Genomic DNA, 14,646 nt, shown 5'->3' with positions numbered 1-14,646 from the left:
GCGGCATTAAAAATTCTTAATCTAAAACAGTTTCCTTTTCCTTAAAATATTCCCTAATTTATCATCCCAAACGGCCCCCTCATGGTTATTTGATATACAGCCCCCTCACTCCTATGAATTCATTAGATAAAGACCCCCTGATTCCCATGGATTCCTTATGTACAGCCTTATGTGGGGCCCCCCAGCAGTTCTGGGCCCAGGCACGCCCAGTGCTGGCGCCGGCCCTGGTCTCAGAGAGATAGAATCTGGCAACAAATTACAACCTGACAGTAGCCCAAATCAGTTTTCAGCAGATCCGTGTTTGCGTGAGTTTCCTCCGGGTCCTCCGGTTTTCTCCCACACTCCAAAAACATACTGGTAGGATGATTTGATTGTGAGCCCCATGGGGACACGGAGCAATTTGCCATGCTTTGTGCAGTGCTGCGTAATCTGTAGGTGCTATATAAATAATTATTATTATTATCGTTAGGTGATCAGTAGGTGATCTCTCCCTAGAGCTATTCTTACTAACATTAGCCTCTTTACAAGGGGAAGCACTTTTACACCCTCTTGGGATTAGACCCAGGGTCATCGCCTACACATCTTTCAGAAACATAACCAATGTCAAGTGAGTGTACTATACCCTCCCCACCACATAAACATTCAGTTCTGTGCTCTGAGTTATAATCTTTTCTATAAGCAGCGCAAATATCATACAGAAAACATTTTGAGCAGATAATAACTGCAGTGTATTCGGTGCAATGTGTCAGCCAGTAGCGCACATGCTGCGTCACGCTGCCGTTACTAGACGCGCTTCCTCCCTCTGTCCTCTGGATGTCGCTGTTTATCAGCCAGTGACAAGGTCGTATGTTTCCGCTCCTCCTATGGACAGCACTGTGGTACATTCCGAAGATGGCGGCGCCCATGTGTAGTGCGGGGGGCCGGCTGCAGGTAACGCGGACATGAGGGTCACTGCGGGGGGAGGCGGTTTTGTCTCTTAGAGGTGCAGTGTGGGCAGCCTGCTTTCTGCATAGACGTATTATCTATCAGATGTTCCCATGTGTATGAATTGTGTCTAGACTATTCCATGCCTGACCCCATAACACTGGCAGTGACACCATAGTAACGTCCTCCATGGGGGTCGCTGTGCCGCACACAGGGGTTCTTATTACAATTCACACAAGAGCTTACAGTCTATGAGGATGAGGGGGTGACACAAGAGCTTACAGACTATGAGGATGAGGGGGTGACACAAGAGCTTACAGTCTATGAGGATGAGGGGGTGACACAAGAGCTTACAGTCTATGAGGATGAGGGGGTGACACAAGAGCTTACAGTCTATGAGGATGAGGGGGTGACACAAGAGCTTACAGTCTATGAGGATGAGGGGGTGACACAAGAGCTTACAGTCTATGAGGATGAGGGGGTGACACAAGAGCTTACAGTCTATGAGGATGAGGGGGTGACACAAGAGCTTACAGTCTATGAGGATGAGGGGGTGACACAAGAGCTTACAGTCTATGAGGATGAGGGGGTGACACAAGAGCTTACAGTCTATGAGGATGAGGGGGTGACACAAGAGCTTACAGTCTATGAGGATGAGGGGGTGACACAAGAGCTTACAGTCTATGAGGATGAGGGGGTGACACAAGAGCTTACAGTCTATGAGGATGAGGGGGTGACACAAGAGCTTACAGTCTATGAGGATGAGGGGGTGACACGAGCTTACAGTCTATGACAAAGGTGGCACTCAGAGCCCTTGTCGTCCTAGCAAAGAAGTCGCTAGACCTAAAAATTTGCCTATAAAAATATGACTCTTTTCAACTCCTTTTCACATGCAATGAGTCAAGTTAAGTGGCTAAAGGAAGAAACATGTTTTTGTGTCATATTAAAGATACAGATCTCATCTTTCATATCAGATTATGATTCTAAGCTCCAGAACTGAAAAAACAAGCAGTAAAAAATGTTTAACTGGATCTTTATCTGTAACTTGTATTTTCAGCTATGGCTTTAACTGCCTATACCTCTAGTTCTATAGATCACAAAGCCATAAGCCTGATGTGATCTGAATGGAGCAATCCTTATCTTTAATATGACACCAGTAGTATGTTTCTGGGTTCTATAGAACAGAAGATAGGTGTTTGTGAACTGACCATACCCCTGCAACCATTAAACTTGACTCATCTCATGTGAAAATCAGATGAGAAGAGTCATATTTGACTTTGGGATATATATATTTTTAATAGGTAAACAGTGAGATTTCACATTTACACATTTCACATAAAAATGATGTGCATAACCGGCGTATAGAGTTATAATAAAAGAAGTCCTGAGAAGAATAGTTCTTCAGGAACTGCTTAGTAGTGAACTAATAGGAGATGTCCTTACTGGAGGAGCAAGAAGATGTGGACAGAGCTGGATTACCCCTGCAGCTTTTGCTCCAGGCTCCAATTCTTCCTGTCCAGGGGAACCAATGACACAATAAGCTAAATGATCCTCTAAATTTCTCCACGTTCTTTCTACTTAATTGGTGTCATCAGGACACTGATACAATTGATCAGTGGGATCGTACTGGACTACAGTATAAAGAATACAATACAATATAAAGTTTAAAATAAATGCAAATGAGACCAAAGGGCTCCTGGGGTGGTGTAACCAGAGTCCCTTGCTGTAGCTTCACAGGCTGTTACACTGAATCTTCGGCTCCATCAGCACTCCCCCCCCCCCCCTCCCTGTTCCTGACGCAGCAGATGAAGTTTCTGCACCCAGGGCAGGGGGAAGTTCTCATGTACAGTGTAAGAGCCTGTGTAGCTTTGGTAACATCCCCCAAAGCACTTCAGGCTCATTAGCATAATTATGAAAGTTGATTTTAGAAGGAAGGAGGCCATGAATAACAAATGCAGGCAGTCCCCGGTTTACATACAAGATAGGTTCCGTAGGTTTGTTCTTAAGTTGAATTTGTATGGAAGTCGAAACAGTATATTTTATAGATTTTTTTGGTAGATCCAGACAAAAAAAATTTTGCCCCAGTGACAATTGGAGTTTAAATTTTTTTTTTCTGTAATTGGACCGAGGATTATCAATAAAGCTTCATTACAGACATTTTACAGCTGATTATTACATTCTGGGACTATAGTAAAGCATCCAGAGAGCTTCACCAGAGGTCACAGTGGGCAGAGGGGTCCGTCTTTAACTAGGGGTTGTCTGTAAGTCGGATGTCCTTAAGTAGGGGACCGCCTGTATAAGAAGATTACCACAGTCCCAGTGCCTATATCTATGAGTAAGTGTCCTAGTTTATCATGATGGATTTTGGTGGTAGATTGGTGGTAATTGTGCGAACGACACACAGGCAGAGAGGGCGCTGTTTCCCTCCTCTTCATTCTGACATTTTGTACAGAGATCTGCTACACCAGGGGTGGCGAACCTATGGCACGGGTGCCAGAGGTGCCACTCGGAGCCCTCTATATAGGCACCCGCACAATTACCCCACCACCGACTCTGCCAGACAGGACCCAAGGCCTCTTGCAGTCCCAGCCTAGCACCCTAGAAGGAAGTTACAATGATAATCCAAACTTCTTCTCCTTCTTTCTACTGTATTGGTGTCCTCAGGTGGCTATACAATTTAAACCTGTGACACAGCAGGGGGTAAAAAGTTACTGCTTAAAGTGTCACATTGCGAAACATGTGGCTTTTTGTTGTAGTTTTGGCACTCGGTGTCAAAAAGGTTTGCCATCACTGTGCTACACTGTTGCAGTTGCTGGAGTATTGTACATGGTCCTTGTCTAATCAGTAGGATCAAAGGAATTTTCTGAGAATAATAAAATGCCCGGCTAGGACTCCTTCACTTGTGAATGTTCACCCTGTTTTATTCTTAGGTTTTGCTCAGAGGACTAGACGCCTCCCTCCCCCGCCATTGTCCGATGCGCGGTATTCAGACCACTTCCATTTGTTTGAAGGTGAGTACAGACGTTATAGCGCCTCTATGTCTTTACACTGCTGTGACATTTTATAAAAAGCTGGGGGAAAAAAATGTCACCCTGAAAAAATGCTGTAAAACAGAAAAAGTATAATCATTAGATTTTTCTTTGTATATCAAGAAATGAAAGTCAATAAAAGATACACGACCGCGCTCAGTCCGTCACTGAATCTGTCTAAGGCTATATTCACACTGCCGTTGCCCGCCCGTACCGTAGCGGGCAACGGCAGTGTACGGGGAGAGGAGGGGGAGGTGAGCGCAGCTCACCCCCGCCCCTCTCCATAGGAAGTAATGCCGCACGGCGCCGTATTATGGCAAAAGATAGGACAGGTCCTATCTTTTTCCGGGTACGGAGCGGTACGGTGCCGCACGTGTGCCCATTGACATATATGGAGGACGTATATCGGCCGTATATACGTCCTCCATACGTTAGTGTGAATGTAGCCTAAGACTGATCTTGTCTTTCCACCATCTACTACCTGACCCAACCCTGACCTCTCCATCTCGGTCTGTGGGATCACTATAGCACTGAGGCAGCAGGCCGCTATCTTTGGGGTTCTGCTGGACTCTGACCTCTCCTTTGCACTGTATATTGAATCTCTTGCTCATTTCTGACAAGTGAAACCTCTAAAATGCTAATTGTTGCACTTATTCACTCTCGTCTAGACTTCTGTAACTCCCTACTAATCGGTCTTCCACTCGCTAAACTCTCTCCTCTCCAATCTATTCTTACTGCAGCAGCCAGGCTCGTCTTTCAGACCAACCGCTACACGAATACCTCGTGTCACTGCACTGGTTGCTTGTCTCTTTCCGAAAACAGTTTAAAATAATAACCCTCATCCACAAAGCTCTGCACCAAACTGTGATCTGCTGTGTGTGGAACAGCAGCGCCAAAACCTGTGATGATGATTGATGTTTGGGGGATTTGTATCTTTTATCACTATGATGTCCTGAGTCCTGTACTGTGCTTGGTCCATGGGCCAGCACTCAGGCCGGATACCATGGACTGAACGCGTTCCATAGGGTGGTCTTTTATGTTTCAAGCCTTGTGCTACTTTTCTATTTTGTCTCTCTTTTATGGCAGTTCTTTGTGGTCTGTTCTCCTGTCCATCCGTGGCCATAAAATTGCCCCATTTGGTCTCTAAAACAATCTTTATCCCCTGCTGTATGGGTTCTTTGTTTGTTTGTTTGTTTTTTTTGTTTTTTTTTGGGGGGGGGGGCAAATGTAGTTTTTAATAGCACAATTTTGGTTTTCATATATCCTACTGGTGAACTTTTATTAACCCTTTCTGTGCTGTATAGTTAAAAGAAACCTGCAAATCTGACATAAATACACATACAGTAATACCATATGTATAGGATAGGGAGGAGAGAAAGTCCAGGGGGTTGGGTAATACATGCTCTGCTCATTGTAACAGCCTGTGAAGATAAAGCACCGAGGGGCTCTAGTAACGCCCCTCAAAGCCCTTCTCTGAGTTGATTTTAGCAGGAAGGAGGCCATGGATAACAAATATAAGAAGATTACCACAGTCCCGGTGCCTGGATCTATGAGTAATGCCCCTGGTTTATCATGATGGATTTTGATGGTAGATTTCCTTTAAAAGGACAGTAGGGGGCACCATAACAACAATGCAGCAGCAATGATCATCTGTAAAACAACCATTTTATTTATTTTCTCTCTTCCAGAACCGTGCGGCTCGTGTACGTGTGGGTAAAGGAGACAAGCCGGTGACGTATGAAGAGGCTCATCCCCCTCATTACATCGCACATAGGAAAGGCTGGCTCTCTCAGCACACAAGTAAGACTATTTTTTCACCTGTATCATGTACTGTGCACATCCAGGACGAGGATTCCTGGTATATACTGGGCCGCTGTATTCCAGGAAGGTGGAAGATTCTTGAAAGATGGGGAACTCTTCATTGACTTTCGCTGCAGTGATGGTTATGAAAGAGGCTGCAGTCCCTGTTGTAGACACCAGAGGGGGCAGTTGCCATTGGTTATAGTGCTAGGGGTAACTTATGTATTCATGTCATAGGATCCTGTGTAATAGCTGTGACCCTGAAGAGCAGACTCCAGGGGTTGTTGCTGCTGCAGAACCTGTTGTGTAGACTCATCATAGCGCCACCTTGTGGCCACATTGCTGCCTTACATAATATTGATATGGAGAAACCAGTTACACCACACACCGAGCATTTCTAATTTTACCTAAACAGACCAATTGTTATTGGCTCCCAGGAGCAATTTCATAGACACTGATGTAATCGTTGTGTAGTTTACAGTAAATCAGCCAGACATCCTGTCTATACGGCCGTGGCCTCAACAATCACATGACCTATCCGCCCATAATATGGATGTAACCGAGCCCTAGTAAGTACTGGAAGGAATCTGACCGGGCCAAACTGCAGATAGCGTTAGGTCCGTTCCACACTTGCGAGTGTGATGCGATGAACTTTTACATCTCCCGGTCTGAACGCTGCAAACCGGAACTGAGCTCAGCATGTCAGTTCTGTTCTGGTTTGCAGCGTTCGGGCCGGGCAATCCAGAGTGTGATGCTAGTTCAGCGCATCACACTTGGAAGTGTGGAACGGGCCTAACACTATCTGCAGTTTGGCCCGGCCTTAGGTAGCAGCAGGAGTCTAAAGAATGGATTTATATTCCAAGCTTATGTGTATTGTCCTCACACTGCTGTGTTCTTAGTTCTCTGCAATAATAATAAATCTGTTATTTATATAGCGCACACAGATTATGCAGCTCTGCACAGAATTTTGCCAAATCAGTCCCTGTCCCCAATGGGGCTCACAATCTAATCAACCTACCAGTATGTTTTGGAGTGTGGGAGGAAACCGGAGGAAACCCACGCAAACACATTCAGCATGCTCTGAGTGTCTGCTGTAGTATTCAAGCAGAAGCCTGCTGCAGTGATTACTAGGGAGGGGCTGTGTAGTAGGTCAGTGCAGAGCACAGCAGTGTGAGGGTCTGCAATCCTGCTGCTACTAACACATACACTGGAGATTAAAATGAGAGAACAATGGTTGATCACTTGATATTTTCACCCAAGTAATGTCCATTAATACACATTTGATGGATCTTTATAAAGGGGTCACCGTGTCACTAGAACTAGTGTTTTACTGAGTTACTAAAGTACATCAACATAAAAACTTTATTTTGTGATGATGATCATTAGAGAACAGCAATGACTGTAGCACAGAGAAAGATTATAAATGTGGCCACATACAGCCTTCTATGTCCTTCAGGGTTCAGTGCTATACTGTGGGGGGACGCAGCCCTCTTGGGGTATATTTGGAATGTTTACACAGTATAGCACTGACCACTGATGAAGTGACTATAGGTGAAGAAATGCATGGGATGCCATAGCCGCATGTACTGGTTCGTCCCCCTAGCACGAGGTACTGCTGGGTATGCATTATATAACCTGTTTGGCTCTTAAAGGGGTATTCCAGGAATCAGCATAATCCATATACAAATGGGTCCTCAAAATATAAGCTAATATGTAATTAGTTTTTATTTTAAAGTTTGCTCTCCTTAGCAGAAATATGCTGGTGACAGACTGTAATGAAGAATTACAATGCTACCGGCCCTTTAATCAGTCCATTGATTTCCTCCGTGCGGAGAAGAAACAGGACAGAAGATGGCCGCTGGTCACATGTCCACATCACATGTCCTGCACCTGCCTGGGCAGGTCATGTGATCACCACTACGTTTGGCTGTAGTGAGTTGGTTGCACTGCATCCAGTACGGCCAGTGTTGTGGTAGGACGTCATCTCAGTGCGGTAATGTGCAGGACAGTCTGTTACATCATCACTAGGAGCAGTGGGAGGAGGAGGAGAACTAAAGGATTATGGGACTTGTAGTTTGCAGTGGCGGCCATCTTGGTGATAACCCCACTTACTTTAGAGAGGCCATAAAATTTTGTAATTAATAAAATTAAACTACTTAAGCCCCGTTCTGTGACCAATGACATTGAGTATTGTTGTATTCATTTCTTTATAGCATCCTGGGTTTTTGTATCAGACGGTCATGTTCCTGGAATACCCCTTTAAGACTTGTAGGCAGACCTCAGACATTTTAGAGGACTGATGCTTTACCCATTGAAGTACATAGGTGGCTGTATGTGGACACTGCAGAGTGGGCTTTCGGTCCAAAAGCTCTTAAACATTGAGACAGATCCTCACTGTGTTCAGTGAAGAACTGATGATTGATTCCAGAAACAATTACCCATGGAGATTCTCCACATTATCCTGTCCTCTCTTGCATTTGTCTTTCGAGGGCGACTAGAATAAAGGGAATTTCCCCCTTGATTCCATACTGGTGTACTGATCACTGACGTGTAAGGATATTAGTAATTACTGATGTAAGTGGCAGTGGTGAGATCTGTATGTACAGTAAGTATAGTTATTATGCGTGCATTGTCTCGCCCTCCTCCAGGTAACCTAGACAGTGAAGAAGGGGCTGCAGAGCGCACCATAGAAGACATCTACATCCGCAGGTTTATGTACGGCACGTTCCATGGCTGCCTGGCCAATGAGGTGGTGATCAAACGTCGCGCCAACCTGATAGTGATCTGCGCCATACTGCTCCGCAGGTTACCTCCGCAGAAGTACTACTTCCTGACCGGCTACACAGAGGAGCTGCTCTCCTACCTGTACAAATGTCCTGTGAAGCTGGAACTGCAGACGCTGGAGGAGAAAGTCATTTATAAATATCTCTAATCACAATGGACTCCTCTGCACTTCTGTCTCTTCTCTCCTAGTGGTCTCGTATAATAAAATTGTGTATAAACTAGAGGTGAAGAACATTCATGTATAGTTGTCTGGCACCTATTGGGGGGGGAGGGAGGTGCTTGTACAGACCTGGGACTTACCTGTATTGTATAGACTCTTGCTGACGTCTTTTCTTTAGCTGAATAGCAAGGGTTTAATACGTACAACAGGACATAAAGTACATAATTACAGTGTATCACACCTAAAACCAGTCATTTCCTACTTAGCACAAGTACAGCTCTCCGCTAGTTTCTGATACCACATGGAATAGTGAGCATTCAGGACCTCTTCACATGGTGACCGTCGTTTCTGTGGTGTGGACTCAGGGCCATGGGGTCTCGGTCCCTTATAGCACTGGGTTGTGGAGATAGTGGATAGCATGTGATGCTGAACTCAACAGCGTAGGGACCCACTACAACGAGGTCACCAAAAAGTGGTTAGGGGGTTTATGCAATTTGCTCACAATGTAACCAAGAGTCTCATGTCTTTATTCCCAAGACATTAGGGAATATTTACTTACCTGTCCTGTCACGATCCCTGAGGTGCGTTGTCCGACGAGGATTCGGGTCTGCCGCGATTCATTAAGATTGTGTGTCCAATTTCCTGCATGTGTCGCTTCCCCGCCGAGGTTCACCTTCTTCCTGGTGCATGTAAGTGCATTGTCTTGCGACACAATTTATGTTAAATCCCGTGCTTAGTCCGAATCAGTCGGGTTGGCCGACAGCCACACCCCTCAATTTGTGTCGCATGAAAGCCGGCGCCGATGCGCCACAATCCAATCGCATGCGCAACACGGAAAAAGTCGGGAAACCCAACGAAAATGCAGTGTAAATGTGCCTCATTGTGACACGTGTAGATGTGCGTTCCAGATACTATTCTTTTTTTTTTTTCCCACTCTTTATTTTTATTTTATTAAAGAATATTTATAACAAATAAACATATAGAAATCAGTATGGGTACCTGCCATAGCAGAATACAAAGAAAAAAAAAAAAAAAAACAATCGTCACTAATAACATGAAATACACACAGGAAAAAATATGACAACATCAATAGCAGCTCAATCATATATGAAAACATCAGGAAACCAATCTAGCACTATAGTTGTCCCATTGAGTCCAGGTCTTCTCAAACTTATCACTAGTTTGGTGAAGCATTGCGGTAATATATTCCATGGATCTAAGATCCCTGAGACGAGCGTATAATGCTAGCAAGGATGGAGGAACTGAACGTCTCCAGTTCAAAGCTATCAAACACTTCGCCGCTGTTAAGATATGCAGAAACAACCTGGCACCCGGACCTCTGAGAGAGCTAGGATATAGGTTAAGTACGTATACCTCAGGGTCCAGTGGGACTTGTACTGCAAGAACCCCCTCAACAAGGGATCTAACCTCCAGCCAAAAGTGAAGCAGGGCCGGACAACTCCAAAAAATGTGGAATAGTGAAGCGTCGGGGCCACCACATCTCCAGCATATATTAGGAAACGAAGGGTAGAATTTGTGTAAAAGTTCAGGCGTCCGGTACCAGTTTAATAGAATTTTAAGTTGATTTTCTTTATACAAAGTGCAAATGGATGATTTATGTGCTCTTGCCCACACCATCTGCCATTGTTCCGGAGTGAGGCTCTTACCCAACCATGATTCCCACCTACTCATGTACAGGTGAGATATAGTCGATCGTGTATTAAGAATAGAATATAAGCTGGAGATTAGACCCTTAGAGGAAGGACCCTGCGAGCAAAGCATTTCAAACGGTGTAGGTCTGGGGGGGGTTTCAGTCCTTAGTGTAGTAGATATAAAATGTTTAATTTGATAGTAAGTAAACTCAGCCCCTGCTAAGCAGGGATGCCTTTCTACCAGCTCCTGTAGCGGAAGTAGCCTACGTGTCAATGGGTCTAGAAGGGCCCTAATTTGAAATGTGCCCGCCTGTACCCATGGCCTATAGCAGCTGGTGAGACTATCCGGAAGGTGTGGTGTAAAAAGTATTGGGGTGAGCAATGACTGCATAGAGGCCAACTGAAAACGCACCCTACATTTGTACCAAATGTCCCGGGTAAACTGCATAGGGCCTAGCAACGCCGTTACCGGGCCTATGGACGAGGGGCCCCATATCAAAGACGCTGGATGCTGCGGGGCCAGCCATAGCTTCTCAATTTCGGTCCATCTGTTGTATGCATTCATTGTAGACCAAGAGGTAATATGACGTAAATGTGTTGCTAAATAGTACAGCTTAAAATCAGGTAGGGCTAGGCCCCCACTAGTAGTCCCCGCTGTCAGCACCGATTTAGAGATCCTATGACTCTTGCCCCCCCATACAAATTTCAGACATATTGACTGCAGTTTACCCAGTACTGCCATCGGTACTTGTACCGGGAGAGTCTCAAAGAGATACAATAATTTGGGTAAAATAGACATCTTAATAGCTGCAATTCGCCCCAGCAGCGATATATGTAGAGGCTGCCATTTATCTAAGAGGTCTTGAATGTCCTTAATCAGCGGTGGGAAATTTGCCGTATACAAGGACTTGTAGGTTTGAGTTATCCGTACTCCTAAGTATTTTAATGAGTCCGTCTGCCATGTATACCTAAAGGAGCTCCTTAGAGCAGTCAGCTCGATCGGGGGGATATTAATGGGGAGGGCCTCAGTCTTATGGCCATTGATTTTATATCCAGAAAATTTGCTATATATGTCAATTAATTTGTGAAGATTCGGGAGACTGACCATGGGGTTTGTGAGTGTGACCAGGACATCGTCGGCAAAAAGTGAGATCTTAAATTGTTTGTCCCTTACTTGTATTCCTGTCACATCTACCGATGATCGTATATACGCCGCCAATGGTTCGATACTCAGTGCATATAGGAGGGGGGAGAGTGGACACCCCTGCCTGGTCCCATTACGAATAGCAAAAAACATGGAGTTGGCGTGGGGGAGCCGAATTGCAGCACTGGGAGTAGAGTAAAGCCCATGTAAAGCCTGCAGAAATGGGCCACACATGCCAAAGCGGTTCAGAGTTGCCATCATAAATCCCCAGTCTAGGCGATCAAACGCCTTTTCTGCGTCCAAACTTAGAAGTAGAGCACTCCCATCCGTCCTCCTAACCACCTCCAGCAAATCGGCAAGCCGTCGAGTGTTATCCCCTGCCTGCCTGTAACGCACAAATCCTACCTGATCTTTATGAATTATCTGCGGCAACCAGTCTCCTAATCTATTGGCCAATATTTTGGTGAAAATTTTCAAATCAGAGTTTAATAAAGATATGGGGCGGTAACTAGTGCAATCTAGGGGATCCTTTCCAGGTTTTGGGATTACAGTTATAAAGGACCGCAGCATAGCCTCAGGGATTGGAGTACCAGTCATAAAGGCGTTAAAGAGCTTTACCATATAGGGGGTCAATATATCCTCATATGTTTTAAAGTACATGTACGGCAAACCGTCCGGACCCGGGGATTTCCTATTTGGGAGTTCTTTTATAACCTCGCGTATCTCATCCTCTGAGATATCCTGGTTCAGAGCGTCTATCGCGGAGGAAGACAATTTAGGAAGACTACATTCGCTAAGATATACAGTCATCCCATGGATCCGCGGAGTCTGAGGAGAGCGTGCAGAGAGGTTGTAGAGGTCGCGATAGTATGTTTCAAAAATTTGTGCTATTTTATCAGGGTTATAATGGGTCGTCCCCGCATTATCCCTGAGGCTATGTGGGTTATTCGCCGTTGTCCTATCTTGGAGTTGATGAGCTAACAATGTGTGTGTTCTATTACCGTACTCGTAAAAACGCTGACGAGAGTAACGTAATAGTTTTTCCGCCCCTGCCAGGTCTATTTCCCTCAGTTGGGCCCGAGTGGCTAATACCTTTTGTAGAATCATAAGCGATGGGCGAGCAACCAGTTTACTTTCAAGATCTTTAAGGTCCCGCACGCATTGTAGACGCGCCGCTTTAACCGCTTTTTTTTTATAGGCGGCCTGGGATATGGCATAACCACAGTACACTACTTTATGTGCTTCCCATAGTATGGGTAGTGAGGGGGCCGACGGGGAGTTATCCGAAAAATATTGAAGTAGCGAGGTGCGCAGTGCCTCTTTTGTAATATTGTGGGTTAGCAGAGTTTCATTAAGTCTCCAGTGGAGGGGACGAGGGGGAGGGTTTATAAACAACAACTCGACCATGACTGGGGCATGATCTGACCAGGAGATTAGACCTATGTCAGCACATTTTAAAGTGCGAAGCACTGAGATATCCCCAAAGAAGTAATCTATACGCGTATGTGTCTTATGAGGAGGGGAATAGAAAGAGTATCCCCGAGCCGTAGGATTGTCGACTCGCCACAGGTCAAAAAGGTCGTGTTTACGTATAAGTTTTCTGAAACCCAATGAAAGTTTAGATTGCTGTTGTGATGGGGGGGTGCCATGGATTGACATGCGATCCCGCGTTTCAGAGAATGCTACATTAAAATCTCCCCCTACCAATAGAGGCGTTGGTCTATGTTTAACAAATCTGGTCAAAACCTTCGACAAGAACCCTAGTTGGCCGGAGTTTGGAGAGTAAACATTGCATAGAACAAGCTGACGGCCTCCAAGAGTCCCCCTCAGGATAAGAAACCTTCCCTCCGGATCCGAATAAGATTCCAGTACCTGGAAAGGGCAGGAGCGGGCTATTAATATCGCTACTCCCGCCTTCTTCGTAGCTGCAGTGGCCAAAAAACTATGGGGATACCCCCTTCTGACGAATCTAAATGATCCAGACGCCGTAAAGTGCGTTTCTTGAAGAAATGCTATATCTGGCTTAAGACATTTTAACTCCTGCAGCAACAGCTGGCGCTTAGAGTTGGAGTTCAATCCCTTAACATTTAAGGTTAGAAGTCTTACCATTTCTCATTGTGTACGAACTAGACAGGTGCGTTCCTTAGTAATATTTGAGGGTATGATGCAGAGGGTGCCAGGTTGTTTCCTACATTCAGATGACATCATATAAGTATTGTGTACCGCTATAGTGACATCAACAAAATAAACATTTAACAATAGTAGTAACATAAAAACTCTAAACCTACAGAAAACATGATTGAATACTCGCCTCAGGGTCCATGCGGGGTAAAAGACTCCCCGCATCGAATCTAAGGAATGGGTGATACCCCAGGCTGTGTCCAGGCCCTGAATCTGGAACCAACACAACATGAGGTAAACAAACCCAAGTGTGGGTAGCGTGTCGGACATCCGACCTCCGACTCGCTATAGATATAACAATCCAAGGCCGTCCACCTCGGGCAATAGCTTAAACTTATGAAAGGATACTGGAGACATCAAATAACAAGTCCCTCATGTAAAGGCGATCACCCCCACCGGGACCTAAGTAGGCTCCACAGCATGTCATCTTTAACGTCTTGGTCCCTTCGGTGCCAAGCCCAGGTGGGCAGAAGAGGAAGAGGCACTAGGCGGCTCTGAAGACTGTCGTCGTTGTTTCTTAGACGTGTTGCGCTGCCAGGACGGAGAAAGAGGCGGATCTGTTGAAGGTAACTTCCATTCTGGGATATCCGGAATCGGCAAATCTAAGGAGATGCAAAAGTCATGCAGATCTGCTGGAGAGCGTAGAATCACGGTTCTACCCTCCTTGCGGGCCGTCAAACTGAAAGGGAATCCCCATCTATATGGAATGTCAGCTTTACGAAGTGCCTCCAGTAGGGGTCGCAGGATTCTCCGGCGCTGCAAGGTGACCCAAGAAAGATCCTGAAAAAGCTGAACTTGGGCACCCTGAAAATCAATATAAGACCTGTTACGAGCTTTGGCCATAATCTCCTCCTTTAAACAAAAATCAGTAATACAGCAGATAATATCCCTGGGACGTCCTGTAACCGGTTTCGGTCTAAGGGCCCGGTGTGCTCTATCCATGCGAACAGGGTCTTCAGAATTCCTTCCCAA

The 14,646-nt window shown here is 45.4% G+C and overlaps 1 protein-coding gene across 1 annotated transcript; it reads left to right on the top strand.

Moving 5' to 3' along the window:
* The first annotated feature begins 770 nt into the window (after positions 1–770).
* Positions 771–8,760, top strand: MRPS24 (mitochondrial ribosomal protein S24). The gene is made up of 4 exons (XM_072144589.1): positions 771–930; positions 3,855–3,935; positions 5,642–5,753; positions 8,402–8,760. Exons 1-4 carry the CDS (start codon positions 847–849, stop codon positions 8,683–8,685), a joined length of 561 nt encoding a protein of 186 aa, XP_072000690.1. The 5' UTR covers positions 771–846; the 3' UTR covers positions 8,686–8,760.
* The last annotated feature ends 5,886 nt before the right edge of the window (positions 8,761–14,646 follow it).

Source organism: Engystomops pustulosus, chromosome 4 (genome assembly GCF_040894005.1).
Source record: "Engystomops pustulosus chromosome 4, aEngPut4.maternal, whole genome shotgun sequence".
In the NCBI taxonomy this organism is placed as follows: domain Eukaryota; kingdom Metazoa; phylum Chordata; class Amphibia; order Anura; family Leptodactylidae; genus Engystomops; species Engystomops pustulosus.
The sequence above is the reverse complement of the archived record's forward strand: the minus strand, read 5'-3'. Positions and strand labels throughout refer to the sequence as shown.

Bases quoted from the DNA above. Each gene is read 5' to 3' on its own strand.
- MRPS24 (XM_072144589.1), top strand. From the start codon at position 847: ATGTTTCCGCTCCTCCTATGGACAGCACTGTGGTACATTCCGAAGATG. The intron at 931-3,854 runs GTAACGCGGACA...TTTTATTCTTAG, and splicing joins GTGCGGGGGGCCGGCTGCAG to GTTTTGCTCAGAGGACTAGA. The intron at 3,936-5,641 runs GTGAGTACAGAC...TCTCTCTTCCAG, and splicing joins CCACTTCCATTTGTTTGAAG to AACCGTGCGGCTCGTGTACG.